This window comes from Lichenostomus cassidix, chromosome Z (genome assembly GCF_008360975.1).
Source record: "Lichenostomus cassidix isolate B80296 chromosome Z, HeHo_3.0, whole genome shotgun sequence".
NCBI lineage: Eukaryota > Metazoa > Chordata > Aves > Passeriformes > Meliphagidae > Lichenostomus > Lichenostomus cassidix.
Genome location: NC_139511.1, coordinates 14,903,436 through 14,917,122, shown reverse-complemented (window position 1 = coordinate 14,917,122; position 13,687 = coordinate 14,903,436). Strand labels below are relative to the sequence as shown.

Below are 13,687 nucleotides of genomic sequence, written 5' to 3'. Positions count from 1 at the left end.
TGGGGTTGGAAGCACAGTCTGCTGAATAAAAAGATTCACACCACATGGAGTTTATTCAGGGATTCATGTAAATTAGCTCTCTATAGTCTAGAGCCCATCATTTACTTTGTTTTGCTTTGGTTTCACCAAATGGAAAATATAGCTCTTGCTGAAAATCAGTATGTAAATGTTAAGTATTACTATTGGCCAAACAGTATATCAATCTTTAATTTACAATGTCCTGTGAAGGAGGAGGACATAATCTCAGTCTTTACTTTGGGTTCATTCCTCTTTTTAAATTCAAGTCAGAATATCAACATCAATTCGAATTTACTTTTGTTGTTTGTACTCAAAACCAATCCCTAGCAAATCTCTTGCTTTGCAGATACCTTAAGCCTACTGCAAACAAATAAATCACACAAATGAAATAGTAATAAAGGTTTGTATTAGGCTTTGTTAGCTTTGTATTATAAATTTTATCTGGTATTTAAATGATAATTATGTCCAGAAAATTGGCAGTCGCAGTCATTCAAATGCTGAAATTGATTCCAGTCACAGCACATCTTTGAGTCCCCACAACTTGCTTGCTGAGTCCCTTAAAGGGACTTACTGGTTGGTTTTTTCTTGTACCCAGAGATAGACACAATGGAGAAATAGCGACAAGATATTCCTCAAGAGTCAAAACAGCAAAACCTTTACTGGCAAACTCAGAGAATTTTGAACTTCAGCAGGAGTTTAAAGTAACATGCAATCACCATAAAGCATTGCACAAAACCTAACTTAGCAAGCTCTAAGTCCATTGAATTAAACAAACTCCAGCCGCATCTGATTTTAAGTTTCTTAGACTTCAAGAAGAAGGACTTGGAAGAAAAAGAGCCAAAAGAAAGAGGGAAGAGATAATAGGAAAGAACAAATATGACTACCACTGCTGCTTCTAGCGGTCAAGACATATGCTTGCCTTGTGCTCTAGCTTGAGTACCCTTTGGCATTCCTGGGCCCTTCCCTCCAGGTGGGACTTCTGTTCTGGTAGCTGCTCAGGAGCTGGACTGGGGGCTCCAGGGGCAGGTGTGGCACATTGCCTCCACAGCGGGGCTGGGATACAGGCTCTGGGAGCAGGGGTGTGTGGGGCAACACACAGCCTCACATGGGCAAGGCTCATCTTGCCCCTTTCCCCACACAGGCACCCAAAATGTTTCAAGCCAGCAATCTCTCCAGTTTCTCACACCATCTTTCTCTGGAAAGGAAACACCAGTAGTGTTTGAAAAATGAATTATTAAGAACCTTGGTTTACTCAAGTTAGCTCATATGTTGTGTTTGATAATATGGCATCCTGCTGGAAGAAAATAAGTACAGTTTTTCCCTAGCCTGGCTTATTTTTCCCATAAATATTTGGAGCAGGAAATAAAAACCAGGTAATAGTTGTGAGATGTGGGAATAGTTTAAGCAAAGATGAACCATGATCCTTCTGATCAGCTCCTCTTTCCTGTGCTGTTTTGTCTAATCCTGCCTCAGAGTATATCAACAGATTTCCTTTATGCTCAGACGTTGCAGGGGAGTGGAAGTCGTGATCTTTCTCTCTCTCTTTCTGTCATTAGGGTTTTTGTGGGGAATGTTTTAAATGCATATATTTTTGAATTGTCCTGGTTCTAGTTAGGAAAGGGTAAATTTTTGCAGTAGTCAGGAGGTGGCATGGCTGAGACCCAGAGATTATTCTCTACCACCTCACATCATTGCTGGGGGCAGGAGAAAGGGACTCACTTCCTGGGAGGAAGTCTTCCTTCTGGTCAAGTGTGTGGCACTGGCTCCAAGCCCAAGGGAGATGATACTGGCTCCAAGCCGGAGAGAGTGGTCAGGGTGGTGTGGCTGCTGTCCAGCTGCGCTCTGCAGAGAGCATTTTGCATGTGAATCTCTCTCTTTTGTACACTTCTGTTATTATTGCTGTTATTGTTCAGTTCCTTGTCTCATTGCTGTTTCCAGTACATTTCTCTTACCTCAACTGCAATCTTTGCCTTCTCTACCTCCAATTCTCTCTAGCCCACTGCAAGGGTGGGGAGGCAGAGGGAGTGAGTGAGCAGCAGCATGATTTGGAAAGTCTCAGTGGAAGCACTGGATTGGTGCTTCCAATAATGACATGAATAAAGGTACAGCTTTATCTTGTAAGATATTTGTAAATTAAAAAGAGCCTCAGGACCTTTGAATGTAGCCCCATTTGAGTTCTGGATATGCCACAAAGCATACTGGTTTTGCTATAGTGACAATTCTTTTCTCACACAAGTAAATTATAAATCAAAATAACTTTACTGAGAAGGCAGAATCTCTTAAACAAAACTGAAGAGGCAAAGGGTTTACACATTTGGAAAGCAGTAAAATACCTGTGATTTCTGTATGGTTTATTATTCACTTCAGTTGTACAAGAAAACATTATACTGGAAGTATGTGTTTTACATGAAGAAATAGAGCAGCTTCCTGTTTCCTGATGACAAATGAAGCATGCTGGATATATGATGTGCCTCTTCAGAAGCTGTATACCTGAGGAGAATAATGGTGTCATTGCCAAGGTTTCAAGAATGCAGTAAATATTAAGGAAATAACTTACATAAATGACTCTGTGTTGCTGTGCAGCACTGGATGTAGTTGATATCACTGGTTGTGATCCATTATGATCATTCGCAGAAAACAAAAATATTTCTTTGTGATATAATAATTGTTAATCTGATGTGAGAATATAAGGTCTTTCACTTTGCCTGAGAAGCTGGTGGGTTTTGCTTTGTCTGAAGTGCTTGGTTTATAAATTACACTTAATTACTGAAAATAGTTTTCTCATCTCTCTGTCTGCTTCTCTCATGGTTGTTTTTTAGATAATCTTTGTTCTCTAACTAAATGCTTTCAAACATTTTCACAAATAATCTTGACAACACCATTGTAGAACCAGTGTTGTTGAAGTGATTAGACGATAAATGATGTTTTCTTTCTATCTAATTTATTTAGACAGCAAAAGTGTCAACAAAACAAGTGAACCAATATACTGTCTGCTAGTTAAGCATCAGAAGAAGAAAAGGAAAATTAAATACAACATATATTTCTCAGATGCTAAACTTTGGATTCAATGACAGAGATTGTTGTATCATGTGGTTTGTCATGACAAGAAGTTGAACTTCCAAAATGAAATGTTTTCCTAAGAGTAAAAAACTTTTTTTCCATTTCTTATTTTCAGAAAACAACAATCTCATTCAAACTAGATAGGGTAATAAAGCATCAACCCATTGGAAATGTTGAACAAAACCTTCTGGTTTATCTGTAGTCTGGAAAAAATGAAGAAAAACTTTTTTTTTTCTCCATTGTGATGCTTGATTTTAATCCCATCTAAAACAGCATTGCTAGTGGATTTGATACTACAAACCTGTCTGGGTTTAGAGATAGATATCTGGGGGGGAAAAGGAACAGCTCCCTGTAGGAGCAGAGGTCTTTCTGGTTTCTAGCTCAGTCCCTTCCATCAGAAATGTTTATTTTCTTGCTGCTTACATCAGCACAAGAAACAGCATTTCATCAAATTGCCCTTATTCCACCTTATGACTCCTACACTTGAAAGAGCACACAACATACAAGGTTGGCACCTTTAACCTGTTTAAAACCTAGAGACCTGGCTTATTCAAATACATGTTTAGAAACTAATGCAGTGACAAAAAAAATTGTGTGGAGCTCAGCATATATACTAGGCCATACATAATGCCATAATCACTGATTTACAGGACAAGAAATCATTTTCCAATTGCCAGGTTTTATCAATTCCTTTTACATGAATCTGTAGCACAGGCACTTTTGAAACTTAATGGATGGTTATGCAATCCTTTTCCTACAGTCAGAAACTCTTTTGCTCAACTTCTCCTATTCTTTTGTTTAGGACAGTGAAAAGAAAGGATTTATGAATAGACTTTATGCCATCCAGGAGGTGTGTGTCACTGTCCAGAATATCCTTGATGAAATCGCTTCCTTTGGTGAAAGGATCAAGAAGTAAGTGCTGGCACAGGTGCTGGATTGCTCTCCAATACTCCTTAACATCTTTTCCATGCAGAGGTACAAAATGTTAGGTTTTTACTCTACTTATTCCCCAAGAGTCCCATTTTGGATGATCCGTCATTCAAACTCATCTGTGTCTACTTTGCTTCATGGAGGCCCTCAGTCAGTGAAAATCATGTCATATTACTTCTGGAATTTAGAATTATATTAATTGGGACAAAAATCAGATCTGAGGTTTTGAAGTAAAACAGAAAGCAAATATTGTTATGAGGTAGTTATTTAGAAGTGAAAATGGAAAAATGCAGCTTTGATAAAGGAAATAAGCAGAGCTGACTAGGGGTCTCATATTCTAAGTACGTATGTATATTCACTTGCTGAATGTTGTATTTATAAGTTAGTAAAAACTTTCCTTTAGAGTATTTGTAATTTTTAACACCTAATACAAGGTATATAAAAATTGCCAACAAATCTAGACATTAAGAAAGAGAGGTTATGAGATGTACTGCAGGAAGTTTGGTGTATTTCTGGCATTGTCAGTGAGCAGCAGCACAAGGTTTATTATTTGAAGTCAGACAGGCTCCAGAAAGACACCTTCCAGCTGTCAGCTGCAAAGCACAGAGAGGACTGACTTGATTTTCTGCACCTCAAAAGCCAAGAGCATCTCACCACTACCCAATTCACTTTTGGAAGTGAATTTCAGGAAACTGATGCCTTGGGTGATGGTTAGTCTGCAGGAATCCTGAGGATCATCTCTAATGCTGTCCTGTTCTGTCTTAATGAAGATGAGATTGCCATTTTTGCATTTAAGAGCAAAGTCTCTAATAGGAAAGCCCGGGAAAGTGTTCCCATAGGGACAATTCCAGGCAGACTGTGTTCACAGCAGGAGAGGCAGGTGCAGGCATATTGTATCACACAAGTTTTCCAGTTAGAAAAATGAGCCAGTCTCTGAAAAAAGTCCTTTACCAAAAGGCTATTCGTGGAAGTTGTCTTGATGATTAAGTAGTTCTAATTGTGCATTTTGGAGGTAGGGTTTGTTCTATTATATACCAGATGAGAGCTACAGAATTTTGTAAACTGAGTGAGGCTATAAATCTTTGTAATTTGCTCCTAAAACTATAATGGGAAACCTGTACTGAATGCTGTGTTAACACAGCCCATAAGGAGATTTGCTAAGTGAGGAGCCAGTGCTCCCACACATCATGGTGTGTCTGTGATCCATTGCACAAAGCCTAGTCACAGGAACATGAGCAGACCCTCAACCTTCTGTTCATCCCAAATGTATACAGAAAAGGGGAAAAGATCAGGTGTCCCCTGAGGATAAAGGGAGGAATCCTACACTAAGTGACACTAACATAATGTTAGTGGAGACATGTCAAAATTGCCAGGGAAAAAAGACAAACACAGGAAGCCAGAGCTCATTATGAAAAATATGGCTTGCAATTCAGATAATTGCAATTATTCTTCTAGAGAAGCCAAAATAATGTAATCACATTGATTGGGAATGTAGTTAGTAGTAATACTTTAAAGACTATCATGAGACTATTTAGAGCCAAAGCCACATTTTCCTTCTGGATAAATGTCATGCAACACTTTTGACATGGTGGTGCCTTCATGGAACAAACCCACTGAGCCAAGCTCCCCTTAACCAACGTTCCTGTGGGACATATGTATAAAATTATCATCTGGTCTTTCTCTCTTCACTGAACTCAGGGGCTGGAGAGCCACAGCACCCTGTTTCAAGATTCATTAACTTTCCCTTCCTCACATCTCAACATTAGCAGAATGTGGTGGCCAACACAGTTTTACCACGGAATAGAGTCTGGGACCCTTAGTGAGGATGTTTTTATCTCTGACATTTTTGGAAAGTTAATGTCCTGAAACTCTGATGAGATCCCAGCAATTCTCTTTCTTTATTCATAGATAAATAACTGATACTTTTTTCAGGTTTTTAATTTTTTTAATTATTATTTTTTTATTTGGGTTTTCTTTTTTTTGACATCCAAAGGGTTTTTGTTTCTTCTTTCAACCAGTGCTGTTGCATTATCCCTGTCTTCATCACTGACTGTTCTATCCCCTTCTTTTTTTTTCCCTGGCCCTCTCCTTCTTACGCACATGGATGAGTTTCCAGCTTTGCATAGCCATGCACTTGTCTTTTCCTTTTCCTCCAAAACAGAAAGGCACCTGGTTGAGGAGTGCCCCTATACTTTAGAGGCAAAAGTCCCTGCTCAGCCTTTAACTGCTTGTGCTGTCCTTACAGCAAATCAGGGAGGAGATAAAGCAAGAAAGCCTTAGCAGTACTCTAAGCAGTACTCTAATACCATGGCGTGGTATTGAGAAGGGAATGTAGATTGCCTGTGCAAGTGCATTTGGGGAATAAGGAGCTCTGTGTGTTTTGCCTGATGCTGAAGCTGGGGGTCAGAACTGAGATTTCCAAAAAGCAGAGCAGTGGTTCACCTGGCAGGTGTGCACTGCTGGGCTGGGAGAGGTGAAATTCAGCAGGCGAGTGGGCAAAGCCAGGACCTCCTTTCATTTCCACTGACAGTGGATCCAGGCCCAGTCTCTCCCTGACATCTGGCATCCATGCATTGATTTTTAGACTCAGTTTGTTCTCCATGGTGGAGACTGGCACTTTTCCCACTGTCCTGCCCATTATTAACTCTTTTATTGGCTCAGTTGGCTGGCTTCGGTTCTGACTTTTGTTAATTTTTCTTTAGTACATTCAACTGGACTGTCCCATTCCTGAGCTGGCTGGCAATTGTTGCCCTCTCTGTGTTCACCGTCATCCTGTATTTCATTCCACTGAGATATATTGTCCTTGTCTGGGGTAAGTAAAGCCCTTTTAAACTGTCTGTACCACTTAAAAAACCTGGTTTTAAATGTATGGCTTACACTGACAGTGTGTTTTGGTATTTATGGTCATGATGGAAGCAGGCAGGTTAGTTAAAAATTGCAACTGTGTAAATATTTAGGCCCACCTGCAAAATGCATTTTTCTTGGCTGGCATTCTAGACTTAATCATACTATAAACATGTAGCCATGAGGATTCTTCATATATCAAAGTGTAGCTTTGTCTAGATATTGCTCTGATTTATTTTCACCACTTATACTCAAACAGAGGCATTTCAATCTATATAGTGCATTTAGGACAATATGCCTTTTTACTGCAGTACTTTATCTTGTGAAAGTGTATGCAAACATAGCAACAAGAAACCTGTCTAAGGGGTCACCTTTAGTTGGACAGAAAGGAATAAGTGATCTTTGGCTCGTTGATAATGAACAGAAGCTATGGGCAGGTAGGAGAATGGAATTATGATTGATCCAAGCTTTCACTGCTTGTCCTTATATCTATTCTTTATACTGATTTTAAAAAGCTACTATTACCACATCTGTTGTAAATAATGCTCCAGGTTTTCATTTGTATGTCTTTTCATACATCTTACACCACCAGCAGCTGTACCCTTACTCTGTAGCACAGACTTACGAAGACCATGGTCTCAGTTACAGCAGTGGCTAGATTTTCATTCTGAAGAAAGAATAGTAATTACACTTCTGTAAAAAAGTTTTGAACTCAGGAGACAACATAAAATCATTGAACTGACTCCAAAGAATTTATTTATCAGTCAGTAATTTCCTTAGACTGTTTCCTCAAATGATCATAGCTGACGCAATAAAGAGGATATGAACAAAAGTATTTCTGCAGAGCTAACAAAAACAAGCATATGGGCTTCCTTTCTTTTCCTGTCTTTGACTTTTACTTATTCCCCTGTACCGTGCATCACTTTAATGTAACCCAGACTCTTAGTTTGTTCCCAAAATTTCATTCCTTTTAGCATACACACAAGAAGTTCAAAGTACTTGTCTGTGTCCTTTTCCTGTCATTTTTCAGGCAGGTCTGACATCTTGCTTTCTTACATCCCTTTTGTTGATACAATAACCTGAGACTATAATACCCCTCCAAAATCCACATAACTGTAGAGGCAGAACTGTTCTTTGAAAAGATTATGACTCACACCCCTGTAAGTGTCACACTCCCACAGAAATGTCTCTGTTTCAGGTAAGGCAGAGTCTCAACTCCCAAGCCTCCCAAACCGTGGATGGATAGCATCAGCACAAATTATTATAAATGCACCTTGCACTCTCTCCATCTCTTCCCTCCCTGCCTCCAAGTTACATGGGTTATGTAGATATAACTTCAAGCCCCTTTGGTCACTAAAGGTTTTAACTCCACGTTTTTCACCTGCATTTCAATTCAGGTGACTTCTTACTCAGCAGGTGTATGTGTATCCCTTTGTTAGGGATCCTTTTCTCTTGCATCATGCCGGGAGACCAGACAGGTACTGCATAGCTGTCCAGACCTTTTCAGGGTGACATGAATTCTCACAGAGCCTTGTCATGCTGAGCATAGCTTCGAGCGGCTGTCCCATCAAAAACTGGAATATTCCAAACACCTACCTGTTTTCTCTTTCACTGCGTGTTTCTAGCCTCTCCTGGGCATATTTCATTATCCCATTCATCCATCCTGCATGTGGAAGACATTGATCTCTCATTTCCGACTTATTTCTATAAATAAGTTTATTTTGAGCTGGTCTGTAGCAGCATCTGCCTATTTTGTTCTTTGGAAGGCAGAGGTTTTAAATGAAAATTTCTCTGTATTATGGCTCATCTTTTGTATAGCTGTCTTTTTTCTGTGGATCCATAGGGACTGCGCCTTTCAGCCCAGCAAGAAATTCTCCATTCTTTCCTGGTCTTCTCTCTCCCAGTGGAGACTACCAGTCCTTGAAGATGTGGTGTATTAGGTAGGGTTGAGCAGGAACCACCTCTCCATCCTAATCCCACTTGATGAAGTTCAGAGTCTGGTAACAGCAACAGCTGTTTATGTGGAAAAAACTATAAAGATAATTATTTTAATCTGAAAATTTTTTGAAAACTTTTGGAATCAATCAACCAATCTCCTTGTTGTATTATTCTTCTCCTGTAGTGTCTCCTCTCATCTGTGCATCACTGTACTTTCTCAAGGTTTCACACACTGACTGGTATTTTTCTTTATCAGCTGTGATAAAGTGAGACCATACCACCAGAATCCACCCATGGGTGGTGCAGTGGCAACGTGCAATGAGCAGTGGCATTGACCTTAAATTTCTCAGTCACTTGCTGATGCAGAATATCTTCTTAAGGAAAGGTGTTTGAGCCTCAGATATTCCTTCTGAACACTTGCTATTCAATCACCAGATAAAGGGAGGGCAGCATCTCCATCTACACTGCAGAACTGAGCATTCATGCAGTGGGAGGCTGTGGGTGTTGCTGACACTGAAGCTTACATGCTGTGTCCAAAGGCTTTATGTCCTTGCTAAAGCTTTCTGAAGTCTGAGTGCTAAAGACTTCATGGAAGATAAACTATGTTATATTATATCTGATACAGCCTGGATAAATTACATGGAAAGGCACATTTTTAAGAGTGTTCCTGACTTTCTCCTGCTCACATGAGAGTCTATGCAGTTTGCATTGTTCCTGTCCATGTTTTAGATGTCTGTTCCCCAAGCCCACAAACCAGGTTCTCAAAGTGTATGAACTTGGCTCAGTATGTAATGATAAGAAAATAAGTCTAATTTAAAAGCCTGCTAAGCCTGCTTTCTGATTACTTTGTGGATGATTTTTCTTGGTGCCTCTGAACACTAATTGTCAATAGGCATTATAAGACCATGATGTCTAAGAGAGAGATCTCTTCTCTTCTCTGCATTGCCATCAGCTCATCTCTGTCTTTTACAGGAAGACATTTGTGCGAACACCTCTACTCTAAGTGCTCCTATGATGCAGACTTCATTGCTTCCTATATGTTTCATTGTCCTTAGGATGAAAAATACTTTCCTTGAATCTTCTGAATCTTCTGTCCTGCAGTTAAACCCATTTCTGCTCATCCTCTGTGTTACAGAAATGAAATACTTTTTATGCCTCTGCTTTTTCCAACTTCATCCTAGTCATCACAGTTTCTGTTATGTTCCAAAAAAAATTTATTGAAGGAATTTGAAAATGTCCCTAGAACTTTTGCATTTTGAAACACGGAACCACAACAGCAGATTCCAGCCTTTGGAGCCCAAATTTACAATACATTCATGCATTCATTTGGTGCTACTGTCAGTCTTCAAAAAGGATCCTAAAATCTGTTTGAAAATTTTGCCAAAGGTAAGTATCTTTTGATATCTTATGTCTTATGATAGTAACATTTGAACTTTCATTTTTGCAGGCATCAATAAATTTACAAAGAAGATTCGAAATCCATATGCAATTGACAACAATGAGCTACTTGACTTTCTATCCAGAGTCCCATCAGATGTGCAAGTGGTGTGTATATATTTTTTCTCTTTCTTTTTAAAATAAATTTTTAAGCAGTTATTTTGATACAATCTTATATTCTTTGGCACAAAGAAATTGCAAGCTCGAGCTGGGGATAGTCCATAAGGAGGCTGCTGGACCTTTTCCCAGAGAGAAAGGAGGTCCTACCTTGGTTGTGCTTCTGAGGATCCATAGGAGCAATCAGTAGAAAGACAAGTATTTGTAAGATGGTAGCAGATGCTAGATCTTGTATTAAGCAGCCCCCAGCACCATGTGAATCTGACTGGGGTAGAGTGTTGTGTAGGGAACACTGGAGCTGAGGCTGTCAGGACATGCAGAGAAGGGGCAGGAAGGTAAAGTAATGGAAGAGGCAGGCAGCATTGCCCAGTGTCCTGTGACAGCACTCTGAGAGCACTTTGGCCTTTCCTTTCCTGGGTTGAAAGCTTTTGCTGTGGACACAGTGCAACTGTGCTCATAATTCCAAAAAAATCAAAAAAAGCTACTTGTGAATTACAAGCTTTTGTGGTGCAGTACACAATCCCTGGAGAGCATGCAAGATTTCAGATAACATCAAGCACATAAATCACATCCAGTATCACAAAGACTATAGACTTACCATATTTCTAGTTTCAGTTTAGAGCTGGTATAAATAGGAGATATGGGTGCAAATACCCTCTCTGAATCTGATGCCCTCTGTGGTAGGCATTTGGAAATAACCAAGTGTTTAAGAAACATTGTGAAGAATATTCATCCAATATGGTCAAGATAATAATGTTTATTGTCTGCTAGAGCTCACAGAGGAAACAAAAAAAAAAAAAAAAGTAGCCTTTTCTAAGTTTACATCAGCATGCAGTGTTATTTCCTGGCAGGTTTGTCCTGATGCTGGTTTTCCTTCTTATTCTAGACCTGTCATTCTGTTTTTGGTGAATCACATCTGCAAATCCTGTGTCATTTTTAGGGGAAAAGTTTTCTTTTTTTCACTTTTTATCCCCTGGCAGAAAAAAAGGGTATCTTTCCTTTTTTTCTGCTAATTGGCACCTGACGACTTTCTTTCTCAACTTTGTGTTTAAACAGATGCAATACCATGAACTGAAACCAGATCCTACTCACAGCCCAAGCAAGAGAAAGAAAACCAATCCTGCCTAGCCAGCTTCATGTGTTGAGGAGACCAGCATCTGCCAGGGGAAGACAAAAGAGCAAGCCGAAGAAGCATTTCCTTTCTCTAAGCTTTTTATTTATCTTGCTTTTTTATCTTGTGGGGAGATTTTGTAAATAGTATTAAAATGTGTTTCTCATGGCAGATGCATTTCTCATTGTAAAGGCACTTGTTTCAAGTAGGTTTTTTGCCATTTGAAAGCCTTGTTAGAAACAGTGTAACACATTAAAGGAGTCAATCTAAAATGAGGAATATGTACTGCTTCTTGGTGGTCAAAGATACGTGAGATAGTCAAATCATGCCAACTAAACCTACAAAATGTGTAAATTTAAATCTGACTCAAAAATTTCTCAGATTTTATTTGTGAGCATTAATATTTTTATCCAGTTAAGTCATCATTACAATTTTCTATGTTTTATATATTGTGAGAGAAATACAATGTAGTGGAGCCTACTGCACTTCAGTTTTAGCAGATTTTTTTAAATTTCAGACCCTGGTGTTAACTCCTGGTGCAACATTTTTCTGTGTGGTAGGGCTGCTTATAAGACAGTGAGCAACACCAAGTGCAAATCTCTTTCTTGAGCTCCCAAAAGCAGTTCCTGCTGTCTTTATCATTCCATTGTAAGACCTAAAAATCTCTGTTTCAAAATACTGCCAGGTTTGTAACTGATTGCCTATCATATTTTTCTACATGTACCAGTAGTCTTCATTTGTACTACATAGTTTAGCTGTAATGGGTCAAACTGACTCCATACTGCTTTGGGTGTCATGCTATGAACACTTTTTGTGCACGTAACTATTTTAATATGGATATCTTGCAGAAAAGGTTTTTCATTCAAATAACAAGATCATATTAATATGCTTTATGGTATAACATTACCTGTTACAAATGTGAAATACATTGTAGTGGAAAAAATGCAGTTGTGGTAAAACTGATATAGAAGGGTTTTTCCTTAGTTAATAATGTCAGTTCTTCTGATACGATCTTTCCCTACTGCATGGAAACTGCATTATCTTATAAATTACGTGGAACATAGATGAGAAACATTTACATTTCAAATGTCTTAGTGGCCACTGCATAACGAGTACTTGGGGATATATTCTGGTAGCTGCATGCAGACTTCCACTCTCAGCTCCCCACATAGTGAGCAGAGACTCATTCCTGAGGGACTACCTGTGCACAGCTCCTCATTATAGTTCCCAGTGACACTAAAGGGGATTTTTTGCCCAGGGGAGAGCGACAGGACTGCATCCTCAAGAGGGGCTGTGGTCCTCTCTGGATTACCTCTCACTGGTTGCAATTGCAGATAAAGTTATATTGCACTACTCTAAAAATACTTTTTGAAAAGTCTATTTAGAAATAGTTTGCAAGCACATGTGAATATGTATTTGTCCAAAGAAATATGTTTTATCTTCATGTTTAGCTTCATTGCTCATGAAGGATCATCCTGGATTTCTTTATTTTGCAGATAAGATGATAGCCAGGTTCTAATGTGACAGTTATTTTGATCCTTCTGTTTGTATATTTAAAAGAATGCCAATCAAATGAATGTTCTGCAGAAAGTCTTGGACCTAAATAAGCTGTTGTTACATCATGACTTTAAAGGAGTTTAATTTTGCAGATTGTGTAACCACCTTTTGGCTGTATCCTGCCTGAAGAGCGTCGTACTTTTGATGAAATCAGAATCACTGGTCAGCCTATTTTGTTTTTAAAAAACCAAATTTGTGACTTGACAAGATGTGAGCGTTTGTTGCCTGTTGTCAGTTTTGCACATTTCTTTAATACACTGCAAGCCTTGTACCTTCTTAACGTTGCCCACCAGCCTGCGTGTGACTTCCTGTTGTCTTTTTTTTGTACACAATTTCAAATGTCTAATTTGATGGTAATATCTGAGCTGGTTATGCACGTTTCCTGCATTAAACATGCTTTTAAGCATCACTCTATTAGATATTATGATGCCTCTGTCTTTGAAATCCTATTCTGTCATTTTTCCATGAGTGCTGTGATGGGCATGTGAATTAAAACATCATATTTCTGTGTGCAAGATTTCAGTATTTTAAGTTCCATAACATGTAGGTGGAAGGGGCAGGGGGAGAAAAACATCTGTTTGTTGAAAAATTGTGAACTCTTTTTAAATGCCTCAGTCACTCAAAATTGATCTCATTGAAAACATAATGCACAGAGGCAAGGCTAAGAATGTTTAT

General features: G+C 38.9%; 1 protein-coding gene across 3 annotated transcripts in view; it reads left to right on the top strand.

Annotated features, from left to right (window-relative positions):
- The window catches only part of MCTP1 (multiple C2 and transmembrane domain containing 1), a 215,131-nt gene extending 201,705 nt beyond the window's left edge, over positions 1-13,426 (top strand). For all 3 annotated transcript variants that reach the window (XM_085041938.1, XM_085041937.1, XM_085041936.1), the window contains 4 exons: positions 3,881-3,990; positions 6,711-6,820; positions 10,238-10,335; positions 11,401-13,426. In XM_085041938.1, the coding sequence (XP_084898064.1) occupies positions 3,881-3,990; positions 6,711-6,820; positions 10,238-10,335; positions 11,401-11,472 (390 nt within the window). In that variant the 3' untranslated portion in view covers positions 11,473-13,426. The remainder of the gene's footprint in view (positions 1-3,880; positions 3,991-6,710; positions 6,821-10,237; positions 10,336-11,400) is intronic.
- Positions 13,427-13,687: the final 261 nt, after the last annotated feature.